The following is a 23039-nucleotide window of genomic DNA, read 5'->3' as shown; positions in this document are numbered from 1 at the left end:
ATTGATGAAAAACTGATATGTAGCCTCCATTTCTGGAGCACCCAGCAGCTGCTTCTGCCTCACGGGCAGATGCTAGAAACTGAAGACTTCCTGGCATCCCCGGTTTTACAACCTCCTTGCCCTACCAACCCTTGCTGGTACTTGGGACCTGCTGCTTTGAGGTAGGAAGTGATCTTGTCCCCTACACTTGACTTCCTGTTGCCATGTGGAGGGGTGGAGTACATTGCTCTGTCACCTCAGCCTTTCCAGGGTTCTTCTCACGCTTTCCTCTTGGATCTCACCCCCTCCTATTCTCCAGTCACCCCTTTCTGGGAAGTCTGTTTTGCTCCCTGAGCTCTGGAGTAAGAAAAGAAGGGAAAGCTTCCCTGAATACTTTGCTCTTCCCACCCTCCAGGGGGAAGCTTGGGAGGCCAAGATACCTCTCAGCTGCCTCCCCTGGCAGCACCAGCCTGCTGACGGTGGAGACTGCATTCCCAGTGGGCATCCTGCTGTAATCAGGTCGGAGAGGCAGCAGTTGGCTGAACTCCATTCAGCCCAGTTGGAAATGGCCCCCGACTTGGGGTACAGCTGCCCAGGGCACCTTGGGAACTTGCCCAGCCTGTTTCTCCTCCAGAGACAGTCACTTGACTGTGTCCCATGAACTTGCAAGGCTGGAGACAAAAGGAGAGGGTGGTAGCTCCTGCCATTCCATAAACACAGAAGAGGTGGTCTGGAGCTGAATGTTTCTGAGTAGTTCTGTTGGAGAGCAGTTTAGTGGGAAGACAGATAATAAATAATAGCTGCCAACATTGTTTTAATTAGGTGTTGAGGATCATTCTAAGTACTATATGTGATTTAACCCAGTAAATATTCACAGCCCTAGGAAGTATACTGTATTTTATTCCCAGTTCTCAAATAAGGTGGCTGAGACTCAAGAAGATTGCATGAACTGCCTAAGGCCAACGAGTTGTCCAGAAATTAAACTACGTCGTATGATCCAAGAGATCTCGATAATGTGTGCTAGCATCATACCTGAGGATGCATCATTACAAAACGTGATAAAGTGCCGTAAAAGTACAGGATACCCACAAGAAAATGAGTATGCTTTCATCTTCCCTTGCTTTTAGCCACCAATACACAAAGCTTTTAATATATATATTTTCTCACTTTTGTCTTTCATTACTGACCTAGGAGAGAATATTTATCTCTAAGACTGGAATGTAAGAAAGCATCATGCCAGCAAGACAGCTCTGCGAATAAAGGCTATTGCGCTAAGCCTCACAACCTGAGTTACAGCCCCGGTGGCGAAGAGAACCAACTCCCCAAATTGTCCTCTGACCTCCACACGTGCGCTGTGACACTCGCGCATACACAGATGAAATAAATAACTGGAAAGAAAGAAAAGCAAGCAAACCTATCTTGCCCACTGGCCTGTTTTCCCTGATAAAACCGCGGCTGAAGGGTTTTTGTTTTGTTTTTTTCTAATGATGCCCTTGATTTTTGCACCAGACTAGAATGTCGGCACCCTGAGGGAAGGCTGCTAGCAGCTGGCTCTGCACAGTCTGGTGTCATCTTTCGAGAGTACAGTCTCACACAAGATCTTTGACCTTGGCACTTTTTTTGGTTCAGGCAGCAGGCTTGGCACCCCCATGTGGGGCCTCTTCCCAGACCTCAGTGGTCCAGACCCTACAGCACTCAAAAAAACACTTTCTCACACTCGTTCCTGAGCTCTTGCAGGGTCGTCCCGGGAGGAGCCAACCTTTCAGTTCGGTCGGTTCGAGTGGGTGGACAGCAGATGAGACCCCGCGTTCCCAGCGCCCTGGCATAGGGGCCCCAGCTCGGGCGGCTCCCGGGGAGGGGCGGGGCCGGCGGCGGAAGGCCCCTCCCCGGGGGCGGGGCAGGCCCCAGCGGGGCTGGGGGCGGGGCCGGCGGGCGGGCGCGGGGGTGTCCCTCCCTCCCTCGCTCTCTCCGGTAAAGTCTCGCGGTGCTGCCGGGCTCAGCCCCGTCTCCTCCTCTTGCTCCCTCGGCCGGGCGGCGGTGACTGTGCACCGACGTCGGCGCGGGCTGCACCGTGTCCGCCCGCCCGCCCGCCTGCCAGTATGGCCACCACCGCCACCTGCACCCGCTTCACCGACGACTACCAGCTTTTCGAGGAGCTCGGCAAGTACGGCCCACCCGCCTCACGCGGCGACTCCCCACCCTAGCCCAGGCGCCTGGGCGCTCTGCGGCTTCTCGCCCCGCCCCCCCTGGCCCTGCACCGACCGCTGCAGCTCTCCCTCGACCCGCCCCACCCCCAGCTTTTCCCGCGTGCTGCTTCGGGGCTCCTTTGCCCTGGGTTCCCTGTCCCGCAGCACCCTCCGCACCCTGCAGCAGCTGCCGGGTTGCTGCACCCGGTGCTGTCGCGGGAACCGCAGCCCCGGGACTGCTCCAGGGCTCCTTTCAGCCCCGCCCCTCCCGCACCCTTCAGACGTTCCTCTCCCTGGACCCTGCTTGCCCACCACCCCCTCCGCACCCGGCTCCCGAGCCTACTCTGCACCCGGTCCCCAGGTCCCACGCGCCCGGTCCTCAGGACCCTCCCCAGCTCTGCAGCTTCAACCCCGCTGCGGTGCTCGGGTGTGGGGAGATGTTTAGTGCCGGGCCCCGCCCCCCCGCTAGTGCAGCTTCCAGGATCCCAGCCTTGCTGCTGGGCAGTGCTGCGGCACCCCCGGCCCCTCCCCCCCATCCCTGCAGTGGTCCCGGGAGCCGTGCGCCGCATCCGCAACATCCCCCTCCCCTCCGCACTGAACTGGCCGCCACCGCAGCCCGGGTCCACGCCACCCCCACCCGCTGTGCAGAGACTGGCCACTGCAGCCCCCCGCTCTGCCCGCCCCCCTAGGTATTTCCAGAGCCAGAGATCACAGCCCATTTGGCGGGTCACGTAGAGGAAAACAGCATGAGGAAGGGGAGTTACTGCCGTCAGACTTAGAACTGTTCCTCTATTGCCCTGCTGTCCGCTACAAGGTTTAAGCCAGTTTACCGGGTCTTGAGCCTCACTTTGTCCCAGGCATAAGGAAAATTTCTCAGGAAATCGTACCTTCTGTTTAATCTCCCTTTCCCCTATTCTCAGTTATTTCTGCTGAGAGAAAGAACAAGGTCTCCCTGGTCCCTCGCTCTCCTGGTCGCCTTGCAAGGCTATCAGTGAGATGCAGCAGGTGTGTATCTGAAGCATCGCCCACCAGCTCCTGGTGGATAGTCTGAGGTTGAGGCTGTTGCTTTGCCCAGCAGTTAGGTGACGTGGTGGGAATCAGGTGGTACTCCACCCACATCTGTTCAGTTCCCTGGGGCGGCCTCATCATTCTCTTGTTAGCTGGTGGTTATCAGTACAAGTATGGTGGTGGGGGCATCGCTGTCCTCATCTGAAGCATGTCATGTCGGTGGTCCTTTGGTTGGCTCCATGTCCCAGTCCTTTCCCCTTCTCCCTCCAGGGGTGCCTTTTCAGTGGTCCGAAGGTGTGTGAAGAAAACATCTACGCAGGAATATGCAGCAAAAATCATCAATACCAAGAAGTTGTCAGCCCGAGGTGAGTGTTCCCTGTCTGGCCCTGGCCTTGAGGATCTGACTTCTGCAGATGCCCTAGGAGTTGGGGGAGTATGTGTTTCAGCACTTGGAGATTAGTTGGAATTTCAAAGTGGGTGGATTTTGAAGCCAGACAAGGAGGTGTGAGGGGATTGGATGTGCTCAGGGAGAAAAAGAAAAAGAGTAAAGTAAGTGATGTGGATGCCTGGAATGGTCCCCAAAGGGTTGAGGAAGTTCAAGTTCTCAGTGGAGAATTCGTGGCAAGTGGCATGGAATGAAAAGCTCTTAATTTAGGGTACTTAGAGCCCCTCTCTTTAGAGCAGGCTTGTCCTAGCCTTGTGCCCTGGTGGTGACTTGGGATGGGATGCAGTAAATGAGCAGTTCTGATCAATCTAGCCTCCCCTGCCCACCAGGCGGCAGAACAGACTCCCAAGGGAAGGGAATCTGTAAACATCAGGAGGCTGCTACTGGTGAGGGCTTCTGGGGAACAGATCCTGCCAGATGAACTTGATTGCTTTTTTTGATCAAATTACAAAGTTGGTGGGGAAGCAGCAGATGTCGCCTGCCCTGAATAGAGGGTGATGATGCCTCTGGTCTAGAACTCCCAGTGGTCCCGTCTCAGGAGAGCTGCGGTGCCTCCGTGTGTGCGGAGGTTCCACTGCATACCCAGGACTGGGAAGCCAGGGCCTGTCTTTAACACTTCGAATGCACAGCCGTGAACTGGTGTTGGGTGCTCGCCAAGCTTACCTCATCTGATAGGTGTAGACCCAGCAGTGTGTGAAGTGTGAGATGACTGGTTAATACGGAGGTCAGGTCCTGGAGAGCTTCAGGGCCCAGCACAGGGACAAAGGTTATACTACTCAGAGAAAGGAATTAGGGCTGGGCAGTAGGATGCCTGTAAACATTAGGAGCCAGGACAGATGCCTGGGGAAGATGTGGTCTTTGGCCAATAATGACGTGTACATCTAGGGCAAGATAATAGATGTCCCAAGCACCCAGAAGCTCCGAGATTCCACAGAGATGACAGTGGGCTTCTGTTGTGTTGGCGGTTGTTCTGGGACCTGTTCCACTGGGCTGTGTCTGCCTCCTGGCCTGGGTGTCTCTCGCTATTCCTATTACCAAGGCTTGTTTTGTTGTCTCCCACCCGGCTCTGTTTCCTGTCTCTTACTTTCATGTACATTGGCTGTAAAGCTGACTTGTTTATTTTCTTTCCATCGGGTACCTTGAGTCCAAGGCAATGGTTGTCATAGAGATACGTGGGTGGTCCGATGCCCTCCTCCTGTGGGATGCGGGGACAACAGTAGTTGGGTTCTTTGGCAGACATGCTCTGACTAAGAATGGAAGGTGCAGGCAGGAGTGAGTTGAAGATGGGTATCTCCCTGTGCCCACACAGCCTAGCCCTGCCATATCAGAAATGGGGCTGTGTCTGGTGTCTCCCGTTGATGGTGCAGAACTTTGCACGGGGAGTGAGGAGGGGTAGGAAGTTGAGAGCTGGAAATGAATGATCTGAACATAGCTGGTTATGGTGACTGTGGGGCTACCAACCTTGGGCTTTCATTTCCTGCCGCTTTCATACCCCTCAAACTTCCTAAACTGTGGCATGGTGCCCTTTCCTTCCGCATAGCCTTTCTGCTTTATCTTGACTTTCTAAGGTGGCGTTTGGTGTTCTTCTTTCCCTGCCTGAACTGGATGAGATTTAATTTCTCTGCTTTTCTTTGCTGCTTGAGAATTCTTGAATAAGATCATGTGTATCAGGCAACAACTCCCCCACTCGAGAGATGGCTATGCCAAGACTGAGACTTTGGCTTATGTACCAGGTTAACTTTGGGACAGAGGCTGTGGCGGCTGGTGGATGTGTTCAGAGGTGCCATTGCTATTTGGAGGTGGGAGAGTGGGAGGGTGTGCTCTTAGAGATGGTATCCTGGTCTGTGGGTGTTGCCGTAGGGGTTGGGTCAAGGTCCACACTGGGCTGGTAGCTTTGGGGTTCAGGAGTGAAAACCATGGCTTCCTTGCGGCCTCTCAGTTTACGCTGTATATTTTATAAAGGTGCTGTAGCTGGGGCTGGGTTTCACTCGCTGCTGTCTGTCTGTCTAGGGCTCCGCAGGTGTTGGGTTTCTGTGTTTGGGAATGTCATTGCCCCACTAGGGTTGTCTATGTGGGGGTCTGCAGAGGCTTCTCTGTCCCCCCTGGGATTCCTTGGTGATTTTCTTTGCTACAAACTGAAAGGGAAGAAAGGGTAAAGGGCTGCTTTTCCTTGTTTTCCATAATAATGTGGCCCAACAGGCCTTAGAGCGACAGCTTGGTCCTCTGGGGGACAGGTCTTGATAGGAAGCTTTCTTGTGGGCTGTACCTTCTTGTTATTGAAGCCAACATTGGTTGCTGAGTTACCAGGTAGGATGCTCATCCAGGTATGTGTTGAGCATTGTTTTTTATCTGCATGCCTGTCCACATAGGCACTGAAGGTCATGTAACACCATTTTTTTTTTTTTTTTTTTTGCTTCAATGCAGTAATAGGTAGGGAGTTGGGACTCTTACAGGAACCCATGGTTCTAAGCTTAGCTCTACTAGGCTGAAGGAGGCATTTAAAATAGCCTTGAATTCAGGATCTAGTGGGCCAGGTGATGGCAATGATAAATCGTTATTTTAAGATTTAAGAGCACCCCCCAAAGAGCCTGAGCCCTTATGTCTTTTTTTTATTTTTAAATCTTCATATTCCCTTCTTATCTTTATTCATATGCATACAGATTTTCACCTCGTGGAGCATAACATTTTATATCCTGCTCTCTTTGCTTATATCCAGAGCAGTTTCTCCATATTGCTACAGTTGAAGGGCAAATGGTTCATTCTGATTTCTGTGTAGTTTAGGATTTATCCTTGGAGCATCGTAAGAAACCTGTCTTTAGCTGGGTGGTGGTGGTGCACACCTTTAATCCCAGCACTCAGGAGGCAGAGACAGGTGAATCTCTGTAGAGTTCGAGGCCAGCCTGGTCTACAGAGCGAGTTCCAGGACAGGCTCCAAAGCTACAGAGAAACCCTGTCTCGAAAAACAACAACAAAAACTGTCTTTGGATTATTTATCCGGATTCCAGGTCCGTTGACTGGAATTAATACTGGGTAATGCCCTTGGCCTTACGAGGGATGCTCCCAGAGCAGTGTTACGAAATCTGTTACCGCATTCACTGTAGTTATTTATCTGTCTGTCTGACGTAGGCTTCGTATGAAGAAATTTTCTGTTGAAACTGTGGATAAGAAAAGCCTTCCTCTTCGTGAGGATCTGGGAGGTGAGGGGAAACACCTTTTCTTTTTCTTTGCTTTTATGTAATTAGGCCCTAGCACAGAACCTGATATACACTAAACATAGACATATAAAATGAATTAAGAGAGAGTCAGGTTGCTGGAGCCATTGGACCCTGGTTCTGGCTTGGGTCCCCCCTTTTTGACCCAGGGAGCCAGGCTGCTCTAGAGGAAACAGATGAGGATAAAGACTTATGCTTGGGGCATAAAGCAGTATAGCTTCTGTTTCCTCCTTTCTTGTCATTATGACCTTAGGACCCCTTCTGAGTGGTGACCTTCTATTTCAGTGCCAGGGTAGCTTACCTTGAGTACTGGTTCAGACAGCAGCTTCCTAGCCTCTGTCCACAGAAATGCTGAGACTGGGGGTATTGCCTCAGAATCTGCATTTTTAACACATGCTTCAGGTCATCCATGAGCTGAAATCAGTAGAAGGCTGGAAAGATGGCTCAGTGGCTAAGAGCACTGTCTGCTCTTCCAGAGGTCCCTGCTTCAGTTCCTAGCACCCACATGGCAGCTCAGCCTGTCTGTAACTCCACTTCCAGGGGATCCAACACACTTACATACATACAAAACACGAATGCACATAAAATTTTAAAAAAAGGGAAATAAATCAGTAGATGCTGGTTGTGGAATAGAGGCTCATGCCTTTATTCCCAGTACCCTGGAGACTGAGGCCAGGATGATTGCCACAAGTTCAAGGCCAGCCTCTGATACTTAGTAAGACTCTGTCTCAAAACAAAAGAAGACAAAATCACAAACAGCAGCAGCAGCAGCAACAGTCATCCTTGCTGTCTCCTGGGATTCGCCAGGCACACCTTAGCCCAGCCAGCTGCTGTCTCAGGTGGTCTCTGCCGTCATATGGCCGTCTGTGTGCATGGGCTGATCTGTGATTAAGGGTCTCATTCTGTATCTCCAGTTTGGGGTGTCACTTTGTGTCTGAGGCTATGGCAGGCTGAGTGGCTGATGTTGTGGTATGTTGGCCACCAGAAGGGTAAAGGCTGTCCCTTTCTGGGTCCAGCTGGCCCTGGGGACTGAAATGGGATCCCCTTGAATGGTTCCAACTTAAAGTCCCCACCCCTTTGGTGTTGGCCTGAGTAGCCCCCATGACATTTGTGTCCCCGTGGTGTCTCCAAGTAAGACTTCTCCTGTTAAGGATCTGGGGAAGTGAGGAAAGAGGACAGAATGGGGCACAGTGGGAAGACAGCGGGCGAAGGGCTCTGTTGCAGGGAACTCTGGGAGGCAGAGATCTAAAGACTTTTCTCCTGATTTCTAGAAACCAGAGAAATAGTATCCTTCATAAAGGGGAATGAGCTCCTCTGATCTTCCCTGCCATGTGTGAGGGCGCAGGGTGGAGGTCCTCCACACCAAGGCTCCTATCCTACAGTCATGACTGAGATGTGGACACCCACTTTCCCAGAAGGAGCTGGGGTGCAGTTTTGGGTGGGGATGTGACCCATTCCTTGAGTTTCTTCCTGCTGTTTGTCGTCATATCCTGATCAGAAGCTGTGCTGAAACCTTGGAGGTGGGAGGCTGGAGACAGGGAAGGGGAGGGCTTGGTGGGACCAGCCCCCACCCTCCATCTCTGTACTTGCTACTTCACTTTCTGAACAGCTTTGGCGGATGAACAAGAACTGATCCCTGGGTGCCGAAAGGGTGGTGACAAGCAGAGATGGGTACTTTGCGCCTCTTGAGTGCCTCTGTAGGGGCCCTTTGTCACCTGCACATAGCCAGAAAGATGTATCCTTGTGGAAGCAAAGCCATAAAAGATTTGTTCTGAGCTCAAAACACGTATGTAGTTTGGTTGATGCTCGGACCCCAGTATTTTCATAATACGGCCTTTGAATGCCCTTGAGCTGTCTCTCCTCTCCTGTGCCCCCTACTCGATCTTTCTTCTTTCTTTCTAAAACAGGTTTCAGGTAGTGCAGGCTGGCCTTGAACTTACTCTGTAACTGAGAATGACCTTTGAGCTCCTGATCTTCCTGCCTCCACCTCCCACATGCTAGGGTTGTATCGTGTGAACCGCAGGTTCTAGACCTTTGTTGTGATTGAATTGTAGGGTCATCCCACAGTCTCCATCTATCTCTCCAGCTAATTCTGAGCCCGGCAACAAAACTCTCCTCATTGCCTCACTCTCCTGTAGCCACATTTTTTTTTTTACTCTGGTGGGGGCATGTCTAGCCCCTCCCCCCCCCCCACACATCATTCCTACTTCCTGGGCCCTATCACCATCGGCAACAGCAGATTCCCATCTGCTCCCCTCTTTTCTCCTCCCTGTCTTTCCCCTCCCCCTCCCTTGCTGCTGCCCTGGGAGGAGCTATTTTTAGGGCTGCTTCCTGGGATGTTTTACTTGGGGCTGGTTACCATGAAGGAAATGTCACCCAAACAGTGAGCAAAGGCTAGGGGCACCCATTGTGGGCATGGAGTTGACCCTGTTTGGGCCCTTAAAAGTAGGCAGAGTGTCCACAGGCAGAGCCTTGCCTTCTTGGGGCTTGCTAGTGACCCCATGGGGAATTTCTCTGTCAAAGCTGGTTTAGAGCTGGAACTTGAGGGCAGTCTTGGCGTCTCTTGCCTTTCCCTCCTCAGTTAGCCTTTCCTTGTCTTGAGAGCTGGAGGCCACGGAGAGGCTCAGGATTTTCAGTTGTCTGGAACTATTCAAGTTAGAATTGAAGGCAGGGTATTTGTATGTGTGCTGTGTAAGGGACAGAGAAGCTCATGGGCGTATTTCAGGCCCTGTCCCCTGTATTCGCAGCCATTAGCAAGTTCCCGGTATTTGGTTGTGAGGGAGTTAGAAGACTGCGTTTAATCGGTATGCAGACGTTGGAAATGCTTTGCACCTGCAAAGAGGAAGGGACCGGGCATCATGGTGTCAGAGGGAGGTCAGTGGGATTGTGGCTTGAGAGTCTTACTCCTCAGTGCCCAAAGGTTAGGCTGTTTTTAAGCAGCAGGGGAAGGTGGATTGTGACTCTGCGCCCTTGTTTCTGCTCCTCAGACAGATGCCCGAGGAATCAGCAAGGTTTCAACTGTTTGTGAGAGGAAGGTGGGGCACTCAGGAGGGCAACAAGATGAGGCCGCCTTCGTCTTGTGTCAGAAATCAATGGGACTGCTGGGGCTTCTCACACTAGATGTCATTCAGATTGAACTCAGGCTCCTAATAAGGCTGCTTCTGCTTTCTGATCCTGATGCCGCCTCTACTGTTAGGGGGAAAACCTTGCAAGAGGGCTCTGTGGTTATAGCTAGGCTGAAGGCCTGCAGGGTGGGTCTCCATGGCAATAGCACACTGGCGGGCAGGAAGTGGCTGTTGTCAAACAGGAAGGGGGGGGCTGGGCTGTATGGTAGGAGGAGCCCTATGGAAAGGTGGGTGAGAGGAGGGTCAGCTAGGGACGGCCTACGATACTCTGAGGTAGACACTGAAGAAAGGCTGGCTTTGTGGCAGGAGTGCCTGCTGGTTTGTCCTCACCTTGAGATACTGAACCTAGGCCTAGTCCAATGAACCAAGCAAACTCAGTGGCTTTACCCCTTTTAATGTTGAAGATGCTGCATTCAAGAAGGGTACTCTACAAATCATTTTCTGTTCCTGCTAGTGTAGAGCACCCTTTTCCTTCTCCCCAGTCCAGAGGAGACTATAAAACAGGAGGTATGGGGAGAAAGAGATGGGGCATAGCCACTGGAGAAGCCAGGCTGTGCGTGGTGTAAGAGAGTGTGGTAGGCAGAAACCATGTGACTCACTGGACAGAGAGCTTCAGGATGGCAAGATGCCATCGCTAACAAGACTGAGGAAGAGGAGGCATCTTGTGGTCCAGCACTCCCTGGAGTGGCTCTCTGAGTGTTCCTCTTGCTTACCTTCATCTGCAGGCTGTGGACTCACAGGCTTCACCTCTGGATGGCAAAGGAGGATCTCAGGGAGACCCTAGGAACAAGTCAAAGGGTTCAGCATCTGCCCATGTGGAGGGGAGAGCGGGTCCCTGTCTTTTGTTATCTTTAGCAATATGTATGAACACATGAGCTGGGGAGATGGTTCCGTAGTTAAAGTGCATGCCATACAAATGTAAGGACGAGAGTTCGTATCTTCAGGAACACATGTCTATGCTGGGTTGGGGTGGTAGCCCACCTATAATTCTAGCCTCAGAAAACTGGACTAGGGGGTCCCCAGGATAAGCTGGCTAGCAAGACTAGCCAAACCTACAAGCTTTGGAATATTTAATCGAGAAATCCTACCTTAGTAAATAAAGAGTGACCTGTGGGCTGTGGCGCACACCTTTAATCCCAGCACTCGGGAGGCAGAGGCCGGCGGATCTCTGAGTTTTGAGATCAGCCTTGTCTACATAGCGAGTTCTAGGACAGCCAGAGCTATACTGAAACATCTGTCTCAAAACAAACAAAAAAAGTGACTTAATCTCAGACCTTCACGTGCTTGTTCACACATACGCATACATATGCACACACACACACGAAAAATGGAAAAGCGTCAGAGAAAAAGGAAAGCTATGGGCACGTGTCAGTACAAGAGACCTTGTCCTCTTTACCACCAGCCTCTTGAAAAGAGGCTCTTGCTATGTGTGTTGTTGCCTCATTTAAACTTCAGGCATTGCTGTTGAAGTGTGAAGCTGCAGGCTGGGGTTGTGACTCGGTTGGTGGAGTGCACATTTGGCATGTACTAGGTCCTAGATCAGATTCATACATAAGTGAGGTATGGTCATACCTATGATGCTAGTACCTAAGAGGTAGGGGGATCAGAAGTTCAAGAGCAGCCTCCCTCACCAAAAATAAAAACATCCGTTCATGCATGCTTACATGGATGAATGGATGGAGCTCCTCCCAGGTGAGTGACTGGCTCTTTTACCTCCTTTGGGTCTTAATCGAATGTCATTTCCTTACTGAGGCACCCCTGAGGCACCCCCTGTACACCTTACTTATTAAACTTGGCGCTTTCTTCCTTCTCTGCTCTGTTTTTCTGCATAACACTTAACTTCAGCATCTGCTGTGCCGAGTTTCTTTCCCGCACCACTGTTACTGTTTCCTGACCCATAGAATGGGAACTCGGCGAGGGAAGGGATTTTTGACCGGCTTGTTCATCAGTGTTTTCCAGTGTTCAGAGCAGTGCCTCTTAGGGTGAAGGCCTCGAGGAATACTTTCAGAAGGCATGAGTGAGGCTCAGGTGCTTATAATAACTTTGTGGAATGGCAGCCCTTCCAAAACCAATATGTTAATTGTTCTACCTTGTGGCTTAGACTCAGAGCAAAGACCAAAGCCTGGCTCTGGGGTTCCAAGAGTATATGAGCCTTGCCAAGAGAGTGAGGCTTGGCTTCCTGGAGTAAGGCTTGAACTAAGTGGTAAGAGGAGTCCCCTGGACCTTGGGTAAGCCCCTTCAAGGAATGGAGAGACTCATCTTTCTCTGCTCTGAGTCTCTGGTGAAACAGTGCATGTCCTTATTTTTAGTGCAGATTCTGTTGTGGGGCTGTAACCCTTAGCCAGTAAGAGACTTAAAAGAGGACATAAGCATTAATCTTCGGGCCTCCCCTCAGCTGCCACCTCTGCATTGCAAGATGCTGTTCTCCCACACCTGCCCCACGAGTCGTAGGTCAAGGGTGGTGAGGTGAGTAGTCAGAGATGGGGTGGGTGGGTCTGCAGCTGCCACAGCTGGCTTGCTTGGTGCCTTGGTCTCAAGACCGGGGCTGGGAGAAGATGTGGGTTTCCCAGATACGGGAGGAGCAAACCCACCATCCCCATCAAACAGGGTTTTATTGCTGCTCTTTTGAGTGTTTCTGTAGGTGGAAGTCTCCAGCCACGGTCTGTCTGGGACTGAGAGATACCAGGAAATGTTGGGAATTGGGAATTATCCAGGGTTCTCCTGGCTAAATCCTGGTCGTTGGCTGTGCTGAACCTGAAGGTGGGAAAAAAGGCCTGACCCAGATCCTGGGCAGTTGGGATGGATTAGCTGGGTAGCACAAAGTTGAACCTGTTGCTAGAGGAAAGGGTTAGGGCACAGCTAAGTATGCGAAAACAAAGTGAGATTCCTGCGGTCTGTCACCTTTGCGTTATCTCAGCGTTTTATTCCTTTCCTCCTGTTGAACCTGAGTTACTTAGCTTCTCTGGGCCTTAGTTCTACTATATCTACAGTTGGAGTAATCAAGCTGGGCATTATGATACACACTTTTGATCCCAACACTCTGGAGGCAGAGGCAGGCCTCTGTCTTGGAGAGTTGGATTGTATTAGATCCTCTTCCCCAAAACCCGGAGTCTTCAGTTGATATTCTCATTTTTTTTCATTCTGTCATGGCATCGCAGTGGAGAATGAGAGGTCTAAGCCACATCACCTTCATCAGCTTGGTTGACTGTGGTACTTTGGGCGGGTCACTCTCCCTTCTTAGCCTTGGTTTCCTTATTTATGTAATAGAGCAAAACAGATCCCTATTTCACAAAGTTTCTGTCAGGATGAACTATTGAGAATCCGTGACTCTGCCTGGCAGGGTAAAGCTTAGTAGTGGTAATAGTTACCACTGCTGTTACTGTTGCATTCTTAGTAGTGGTAATTGTTACCACTACTGTTACTGTTGGGCTCTTAGTGAGCGGTGTTTACAACTTGGGATCTTGAGCCCTCTTGGAAGAACCCAAAGGTAGCAGTTGTGGTGTGTAGTGTGAGAAGTCCGAGAAATGCAGTGGGAGAGGGGGGAGATGGTTACAAGAAGAGATCACACCCTCCCAAATTCTAGAGGGTAGATATGGGAAGCCGAGTGGGGAGACTTCTAGGCCTCCCTACTCTGACCATCTCTCTACTTCCTGGAGCCCTGCCTTCTTGTGAAAGGAACTGGCCTACCTAGCTCACTGGGATCTCCGGACTCAACAGATTCTGGTCATTTCCTCAAAACAGTAATCTAAAGTATGAGTGCAGAGAGGCCAAATCTCAAAGAGGTGGGTAGCCAAGAAGAGAAGCTTCTTGAAGAGAAGCAAGACCAGTCTCTCATGGCCATGTTAGGGGAAAGCAAACATGTCTCTCTTGCGTAGTGGGCCTTTAGTCAGTTCCAGTGTTAACTGCTGTTGTCTTATTTTAAAATATTTTCATCACATTTATTTACTTTTGTGTGCATGCACATGTATGCATGTGTGCAATTGTCATCATGTGTGTGTGTAATCGTGGGTAAGAGAATAACTGTGGGAGATGGTTCTCTCCTACTGTGTAGGTTCCAGGGATCCAACTCAGGTCATCAAGCTTGGCGGCAAGAACTTTCACCCACTGAACCATCTCACTGACCCTATAATTGGTATTATTTTAATTCATCATTACCTCGATCACCCACATTGTCATTGTCAGTATCACTGTGTTTCAGAGTTGTTACAAAGACCACCTGTAGTGAGTGCTGTGTACCAGACTCAGTACACATTAGCTTAGCCTTCCTGGGACCTATGGTCAACCGTGATCCAAATTTCTGGAAGATTCCAGAAATAAGCAATTAATAAAATTTAAATTGCATGTTATCTGAGTAACATGATAAAATTTCTTGCCATCCTGCTCCATCCCACTCAGGACGTGACTCATCCACAGATCCACACAGCGTAAACTCCTTGTCCGTTAGTCACTTAGTGACTTTTTTGCTTATCAGATTGATCAACTGTTGTAATACCGCAATGCTTTTTCCTCTCTCCCTGTTTGAGACAGGGTTCCTTGACCTTCTGCTTCTGTCTTACCTCTCAAGTACTGGAATTACAGGAGCTCACCAGCACCTGTTTTGGTTGTGGTTTTTGTTTATTTTTTATAATGCTAAGAATTGAACCCGGGCTGGGCCGTGGTGGCGCACGCCTTTAATCCCAGCGCTCAGGAGGCAGAGGCAGGCGGATCTCTGTGAGTTGAGACCAGCCTGGTCTACAAGAACTAGTTCCAGGACAGGCTCCAAAACCACAGAGAAACCCTGTCTTGGGGGAAAAAAAAAATGAATTGAACCCTGGACCTAGTATATGCTAGGACAAGTTGTGTATCAATGAGCTATGGGTTTTGAGACCTAGGCTGACCTTAAACTAGTACCTTTCCTTCCTCTACTTCCTGAGCACAGGAATTGGATATGGGTCAATGTACCTGCCTTTGCAGGGCTTTTGTGTAGTGTTTGGTACTATCTGGAATTTCAAGCAATCAAATGAGAATCTTGAAATTACCTCACCCCCTCGAATGAGGGGTGTTTGTTGATACTCAGAACAAGAACTCACTATGTGGGCCAGGCTGGCCTTGAACTCAGATGTGGGCCTGCCTCAAGTCTCCTGAATGCTGAGATTAAAGGCGTGTGTCCCTACCCCCAATTATTAATACCCTAGTTCAATGAAATATCTATTATAGAGGTGTAGAGGAAGAAGAACAAGATTTAGCTAAAGATTGCCACCCACTGGTTTAAGGTATTTACCTCTCCATCCCATTTCCCCACCAGGAAAAGGTAGCCACAAAACTGTCTCTAGATTTGCTATGACTTGCTGTGTTAATTTAGCAAATTCCCAAAAATGCCTAGTTGGTGCCTAAGAATTAAGGGAATATGAATAGCCAGGTAACCAGAGCTAGGATGAATGACTAGTGACTTTTTTTCTTTTTTCTCCTTTTAGATCATCAAAAACTAGAACGAGAAGCCCGGATATGCCGCCTTCTGAAACATCCAAACATTGGTGAGTGTCCGGCAGAGAGAGAGAGAAAGAGCGAGAGCACACACCTGTGTATGAGTGTGTGTGTGTGTGTGTGTGAGAGTGTGTGTGAGTGTGCATGCATGCGTGTATGAGTGTGCTGGTGCATGTGTGTATGTGTGTGTGCATGTATGTGTATATGAGAGTGATTGTGAGTGTGCGCATATGAGTGTGTGTATATGTGTGCGTGAGTGTGTGTGGTTACCTCTGGTCATGGATCTTCACCTGGTGTCTTTCTTGCCTGAGTAGGATGGCAGCTGTGTGTCAAAGTTTTAGGGCTTTCTTTGTTAGAGCCCTGAGTGTCTCCTTGGCTATGATGCCCTCTCGGGGCTGGGTATGAGGCTTTTGAATATGTTCAGACTCTCTTTTCTCCTTCTGTCTTTGGGCTGAAATCCAAAGTTCTCAGTGTGTGAGGTTCCGGGCTTACCAGTCTGCCAGAGTCCCTCACCAGAGGCCAGCCATAGCCTTCATGAAAGGCTCAGGATTTTGTTCCTGAACCTAAAAGAGTTTTGTCCCTGTTGCAGTGTCCTGCACACTCTGGGGGTTTCCATGGCACTCCTGTTTGTTCCTCAGAGCCAGGAGAGCAAGCTGCCTGCCTGCCTGCCTGGCTTCTCTGGAGAAGGAATGGCAAGAGCTGCTCAGATGAGGAAGGAGAAACACTTGAGAGGATCTCTCCCCGCTCCCACCCTGCCTGGGGTACAAGAGGACATTGTTGGTTGTTCTAAAGCCTGAGAGGCTCGCCTGCCATAGCCCACTCTGGCTCATTTTTACATTGTTCAGCTGAAATAGCCTTTGCCAAAAGTGTTGGCCCTGATCTGCAGCAGCTTCTTACACAGGGACAGAAACTGGGCTGCTGCAGTGTTGGCTTGAGGCACGGAGCACCTCCTAGGTTTTCCAGAAATCGCTGAGTCATCACAAAAGATACCACGTGTTCTCTTCAGACATGGCCTAAATATCAAGGCTCCCATAGTGTTCCAGACACTGCCTTCTTAGCTCTGGAAGGCTAGGGCTGAGAGTTGACTTGCTGAAAAAGTTGATGCTCCCTCCAGAGCTACCCAGCCTCTGGCCTCCCAGCTCTCAGGTCTCAGCGTGAGCTCTTGTGTGGAGGAACTGAGGTAGAGCTTCAGCCCACTGGGAGAGGAGCAGCCCTGAGGTAACCAGAACTGCAAACATGCAGGGCTTTATAGATCCCAATCAGCCACTTGGATTACACTGGAAGTGTGATGATTGTGTAGGAAGTGCTCTGCTCCACTGGGTGCAGGGCGCACAACACTACCAGTGCCCCTCGGCCAGGGAGTCTTAGCCTTAGAGCTGCAGGAGCTCCTGGGTAGCCTCCGAGGTTAGACTTCCACCTAAAAAATGCAGTGGGGATGTTGCTGTCGATAGGAGAAGGCAACAGAAACACCTAGAACAGCAGTCCCAAGAAGAGGCATGTTCTGTTTGGCTAGTTCAGTGATATATAAAAGTATTCTTATTACTTGTTAATATTTAAAAATGAGATTTCACTGGGCAGTGGTGGTGCATGCCTTTAATTCCAGCACTTGGGAGGCAGAGGCAAGCCAATCTCCCAAGTTTGAGGCCATCCTGGTCTACAGAGTGAGTTCCAGGAGAGCCAAAGCGACACAGAGAACCCCTGTCTTGAAAAACCCAAAAAATAAAGTAAAATAAAAGTGAGATTTCACATTTTGGGAAAAAAAATATATTTCTCTGCCTTTTGAAGCAAAAGGCTTGACTCTGAAGCTACTATCTACTGCTCCAGTGGGGCTTAATCCTAGTACTTAGGAGGTAGAGGCAAGCAGATCGCGATGAATTTGAGTCCAGGATGGCATAGATCCATTGCTGGGGTGGATGGAAGGAACGGGAAGCATATTGAGTTCTAGGCCTGTGGAGCTATATAAGATCCTGTCTCAAGACAAAACAAAACAAAACAAAAACCCCTAAGCTACCTACTAGCTCAGGTAATAACTTCCCTTTGTGTTTCTTCTGCTCAACTCATAGCAAAGATGAATTGCGTAGAGGAGGCTGACTTCTGCCTCCTGTGACATGGTGGGGTATGATAATGACAACTGAGAAGTCAACACAAAGGGCAAAAGTCGGGTCCTAGCCTTTTATTATTTATAGTAATGAGCATATATAGTTTGTGACCACTTAGACTTTCTGTGGCTTGGTACCCTCCCTTTCTGCACTTAGCTTGGAATACAGGCAGAGAGGGGAAACCATAGATTCCACGTGTCTGTACTGTTGACAAGCTGTAAAACCAGAGAAAGCAAGCATGGTATAGTCTCTGGTAGCAGAGTGCCAAAAACTGCACCTTCATTTTGTGACTCTTCATGTATCCTAAGGGATGTTTTGGTCTAAGGCCTAGTTCCAGGGTTAAGGGTAGGCAGAGAAAAGGACAAGCCAGGACTGTGTTCTGAGAACATTGGCTGGCCGGACTCTCTGGCTTTTGGTGGGAACCAGGACTCATGGAGATGTGGCTGAGCTCTGGGTCCAGGAGACAATGGTTGCCATGGATCCAAACCTGGCTTGTGGCTAGAGAAGAGACAGATTGTACCCTTAAATCACTATTCCTCTCTCCACTGCCATGTCCTTTAAAGCTATGGCCCTTTTGGTTCTGACCTTTTAAACTCCATCCCAAAGGGTGACAAGAATACTACCCAATAGCCTTGCAGAAGCTTGAAAAAGCTAAGAGCAATCAATGATCAGATCTCCAATTTTTGGCTAATGTCAGACTTGGGAGTATTGAAATTTGTGGGTATTTGGTGCAAGGAGCCAGGCAATCACAGTTTTTTTTCCCTCATACATGTTCTGTACTGAGTTAAGAATCTATTGTAAGAGTGAACCCTGATGTAGTCTGTGGGTTTTGGGTCATGATATGTCATTGTGGGTCCATCAGCTATAACAAAGCCTGCTGTGGGATGTTCATGTGGAGAATCTTCTGTTCAGTTTTCCTGTGATCCTAACACTATCATAAAAAAAAAATAGAGTTAATTAAAAACAAGCAAACATAATGGCTGTTGGGTGCAAGACACCCTGTTGGACTCAGCGCTGGAAGAGAGGCTAGTCGTAGGGCGTTAACAGAGGAGCGAGCTTGTGCTGCTGGTCTGAAGTCTGAATGGAGTGTGTGCTACCTGTGATCTGCTTGCTCTCCGCTCTGAATTCCTCTAACAAATAGACTCTGTCTTCTCTCGTGCTGAGCTGCTCCAGCAGTTTCAGTCACAGCCTGACGTTTGTGGTTTAAAGCAGCACTTCTCAAACTTCTATGCGCTTATGAATCAGCCAGGGATCATGTCAAAATTCACGTCCTGGTTCAGTAGGTCTGGGGAGAGGAGCGGAGATTTCGCCTAGCTTCAAGGTCTTTAGGTGATGTTAATGCTTTGGTCTGTAGCCCATCCTTGGAGAAGGCCAGGTTTGCGACTTTGCAGTTAGGTGTACTGGGTTTGGATTTCTGAGTTCATTTTTAGAAGCTGTGACCCTAACAAATTATTTAACCCTTATGTACCTGCCTGCTTTGTCCTTTGCATCCGTTCCTGGAGTTGGCAGAGGGAGAAGCATAAACATGCAAGCAGAGATTCTGAATCCTATCTCCCCTACCCCTGCCCCAGTTCAACTGATAAATTATTCAAGCCTGGCTGCAGTAAACCTTGGGCCCAGGACCCATTCAGCTGATAGTAAATGTAGCAAAAGCAATTGCAAAGAAAAAGGAAAGTTGAGTTGTGACTGAGCTTGTCCTAAGGCTTCCTCCCATGCTGGGAGGGCCCAGACCTGCCACAGCTGACGTAGTTCTGTCTGAGACCCCAGTAGTAACAGTGTTATTATTAAGGACATTTTAAACAGACCTCATTTCATTTTTAAATTGGTGTATGTGCGTGCATGCATGGAAAGGGTGTGAATACAGGTGTCCTCAGAGGCTTGAGGCATTGGAGCTCCAGGAGATGCAATGTAAGCAGTTGTGAGCTGCCCAGTGTGGGTATGAGAACCAAACCCAGGTCCCTCCGTTCTTGATTGCTGAGCCATCTCTGTAGCCCCATTTATAGACTTTTTTGTTTGTTTTGTTTTTCGAGACAGGGTTTCTCTGTTTAGCAGCTCTTGCTGTCCTGGAACTTGCTTTGTCTACCAGGCTGGCCTCGAACAGATCAGGATCTGCCTGCCTCTGCCTCCTGAGTGCTGGGATTAAAGGCGTGCGCCACCACCGCCCGGCCCTGGCTAGATATTTCTAACTAAGATACTTTTTCAGTGCTTTTGTTGTTATTGTTTTGAGAAAACTTTTAAAGTAAATGTGGCATATTGATGGCTGTTTTTGAAGAATCGGAAATAGCAACTCACAGAATTGGGTTGTAGATTTCTTAGTCCATGAGAGTGTAAAATGTTGAGTAAAACTTACTTAGGTCTATCCTTTTCCCCACTGACTTTAGAGAATAGCAATAGGTTTATTGCTGAAGTACAGTCTGTGTTTCTTCTCCCTGGTCCTTCTGACTGGATTTGCTGTGGTCCTCTTGGTCTTTGGGACTAATGACTGTGAAATGGGCTGGACATCGGATGGCTGCTTTGTTCCATAATACCATTTGTGTGACTAGTTACATACTAGTGTGGCTACTAGTTAGAGCCTGTCACCATCTTCTCTGTAGTGGCAGGGCCTGGCTCCTTCTCTTCACAGCCATGTTCAACACTGTCTGCTTCAGGCTGGCCACCTAATGAATACGTTAAACCAATTAGAATGGCAGAGCTGTCAGGGACAGAGTGGAACTCTTACCTAAGAGGATGGACACAATGACTCACTGTTATTCTGTGATGTTAGTTAGCCTAGCCAGCTGCTTCAAGTTCTGCTATGTAATGTGACTTTGAACTGTTTTCTTTTGGACCTGTTTTCCTCTCCCGTCAAGTAGGGATGTCATAAGTAGTTGCCTGACAGAGTTAAAGCGAGGATTCAGTAAAATACTGTTGTAAAATACTTCATGTGGGCCGGAAATGTAGCTCAGTTGGTATGGTGCTTGCTAGTCCTGTACAAGAGCCTGGGTTCAATCCCCTGTACCACATAAACCAGCTGCTATGGTACATGCCTACAATCCCAGCACTTATGAGGGGGAAGAGGCAAGAGGATCAGAAGTTCAAGATAATCCTCAGCTACATAGTGAGCTCAGGCCTGCCTTGGTCACACAAAACACTGTCTTGAAAAAAAGTAACCCAGTGGTTGGCGCATAGGAATAGCTTAATTAAATTTTAGTCATTTTAATTTTAATCATCAAGAATCAGCTGTGCTTAACATGGCACAGATACTTTTCTTTTCCTTGTACTTGGTTTCCTGTTAAAGTAAAAAGAAAAATGATAGCTGTCTCTTTCAGAACCCCCTTGTCTGGCAAGCCTGGTGTCTTGCTTGGAGCTGACAGCAGAACCTTTGGGGCTGGGTGGCCTGGAAGGATTAGTTTTCTGTTCCTCTGCTAATCCCCACCCACCTGCACTCTGTGTGTGGCCTTCCTCCAGCAGGGTAAAGGCCTGGGTGTCTGTGCCTTTGGCCCTGTTCTCAGGCCTGCAGTGCTGGGCTCTGGGTGGTGGAGTATTGAGGGGAATTGTCCAGGTGAGGCCAACCTCAAGGCTTCAGGCCAAGCCCAGCAGTATGGGACACCTGGGCTCCCCTTGGGAGTGGTTGTTAGCATCCTGTGTGCTGTCTGTCCGCTCAGCATCTTGCTACTGTTTGTAATGAAGCTGGTCAATTGGCTTCTGGGACAGCTGATTTCCAGGGGATTATTTGTATTACACACTTTAATGCTTTTTAATAGCAAATTTTTAATTAAATGGAAAGTCCTTTTGGAGGCAAGGGAGCTGCAGCAGGACCCAGGATGAGGCACTGACTGACTGAGACCAGAGACGTGAAATGAGGGGAAGGGTGGCTGGGGTGGTAGGGGCAGCCAGGGGATTTAACTGTGGTTCCTTCCAACCTAAAAGCCCTCCCCTGTCATCTGCACAATAGAGAAGTGAGGAAGGAGGGTTACAAAACTGCAGAAGCTGGACTAGGATGGGCAGTGTGGTTGTTAGACCCCGGATCCAGGCCTGGGAGGCCTTGGAGTCCTCGTTCCTCAAGTGAGGAGGAAGGGAGCTGTGGTGATGGACCGTACCTTCTGGCGCCGAGTTGTTTGTTTTGCTTTCTGGCTGATCTGCTTCTTCAGCCATAGGGACATGGGAAGTGCAGCCTTTAGGAGATGCCTTGGCACTGGACTGGGCAGCAGTGTGAGCCTGCCAAGGAAGCAACACCATGACTTTTTCTGCCCAAGCACTTCAGCAGTCGCTTTGCTGAGGCCATTCCTGAAATGCTCTAAAAGGTATTCCTGCAACTGCTAAGTACTGGGGCAGAGGTCAAAGACTGTGAAACCAAAGGTTCCCTATAGGAAGAGGGACAAGAACATCCACACAGGCAGCCAAAGCAAGTCCTGTTTGCATTAGAGTGATGCTCAGGGGTTGGCATTTAACCCGGGGGTGGCTGGTTTTGTAGGCAGAAGCTAGAGCAGAGACCTCAGAAGGCATCAGGTTGGTCTTTGGCCCAAGAGCTTCAGAGGCAGGCATCGGGAGGGGGCTGTGCTTGCCAGCCCCTCTTTGCACTTGGTGAGCTGCCTTCTCTACCTGCTGCCCTCTTGGACCCATCTATGGTATTGTTGTAGGTACTCTGTGAGCACTCTCTTTTTGGCTTGTGTTGCTTTGCTGCCTAGTGTGTGGGCTGGCCTATGTTTCTTGTAGTTGAGTGGACTAGCTTTTGGAGTTTGAGACCTAGTTAGTACTTATTTAACCTTTGCCAAGAAATCTGAAGTCTGCGCCTTTGTGGTTCTTTTCTGTAAACTGGAAGTTGCAGTCATCTCAGGGCAGTGCATAAACTCCTCGAACACTCTGTCCCTCCTAAATGCCGTCACCTACCCTAGGATCTGGCTTATTATATTGCTTAAAATAAGTATATAGGATCAGTAGGATATGACGCACAGTTTGCATTTAACAAATAGTTGTTTGTGATTGGGCATGTCTGTACGTGCCTGTAGGCCTGGTATTCCAAACACTAAGGTAGAATGATGGCCACAAGTTCCAGGCCAAATGGACTACATAGCAAGACCCTATCTCAAAAATAAATAAGGGTTGAGCATAGTAGCTTATTGCTCCTTTAATTCCAAAACTGAGAGGGAAGCAGATCTCAGTTTGAGGCCAGTCTAGGCTGGATTATGAGTTCTAGGCCAGCCAAGGCTATATAGTGAGACTCTGTCTCAAAAATAAAGGGGGGAGAGGAACAGAAAATACAGTTAATGAGACTGTTTGCCCAACATGCATAAAGTCCTGAGTCCCCCAGCACCACATTGATTAGGTATAGTGGTATATATATTTAATTCTAGCATTTGAGAGGTAGAGGCAGGAGGATTAGGAGTTTGAGGTCATCCTCAACTGCATATTGTAAGTTTGAGGCTATATATACAGACACTATCTCAAAACAGTTACTGTGTTGGTTGCACAGTGTGGCCTGTTCCTCGTGCTTTCTAATGGGTTCTCCCTTTTCCCAGACCTTCCATCTTCTGGCTCCCATT

General features: G+C 49.2%; 1 protein-coding gene across 18 annotated transcripts in view; it reads left to right on the top strand.

Moving 5' to 3' along the window:
* The first annotated feature begins 1947 nt into the window (after positions 1-1947).
* The window catches only part of Camk2g (calcium/calmodulin dependent protein kinase II gamma), a 57339-nt gene continuing 36247 nt past the window's right edge, over positions 1948-23039 (top strand). For 4 of the 18 annotated variants that reach the window (XM_050127004.1, XM_050127001.1, XM_050127007.1 and 1 more), the window contains exons 1-3: positions 1954-2143; positions 3444-3538; positions 15409-15468. In XM_050127004.1, coding sequence (XP_049982961.1) covers positions 2079-2143; positions 3444-3538; positions 15409-15468 — 220 coding nt within the window. In that variant the 5' untranslated portion in view covers positions 1954-2078. Of the gene's footprint in view, positions 2144-2249; positions 2855-3443; positions 3539-15408; positions 15469-23039 lie in introns of those variants that run through there. The other 14 variants (XM_050127002.1, XM_050127005.1, XM_050126998.1 and 11 more) reach the window with 7 other exon arrangements.

The sequence above is a fragment of the Alexandromys fortis genome, unplaced genomic scaffold, assembly GCF_014885135.2.
Source record: "Alexandromys fortis isolate MF-2015 unplaced genomic scaffold, M_Fortis_MF-2015_v1.1 scaffold_233, whole genome shotgun sequence".
Lineage (NCBI taxonomy): Eukaryota > Metazoa > Chordata > Mammalia > Rodentia > Cricetidae > Alexandromys > Alexandromys fortis.
The sequence above is the reverse complement of the archived record's forward strand: the minus strand, read 5'-3'. Positions and strand labels throughout refer to the sequence as shown.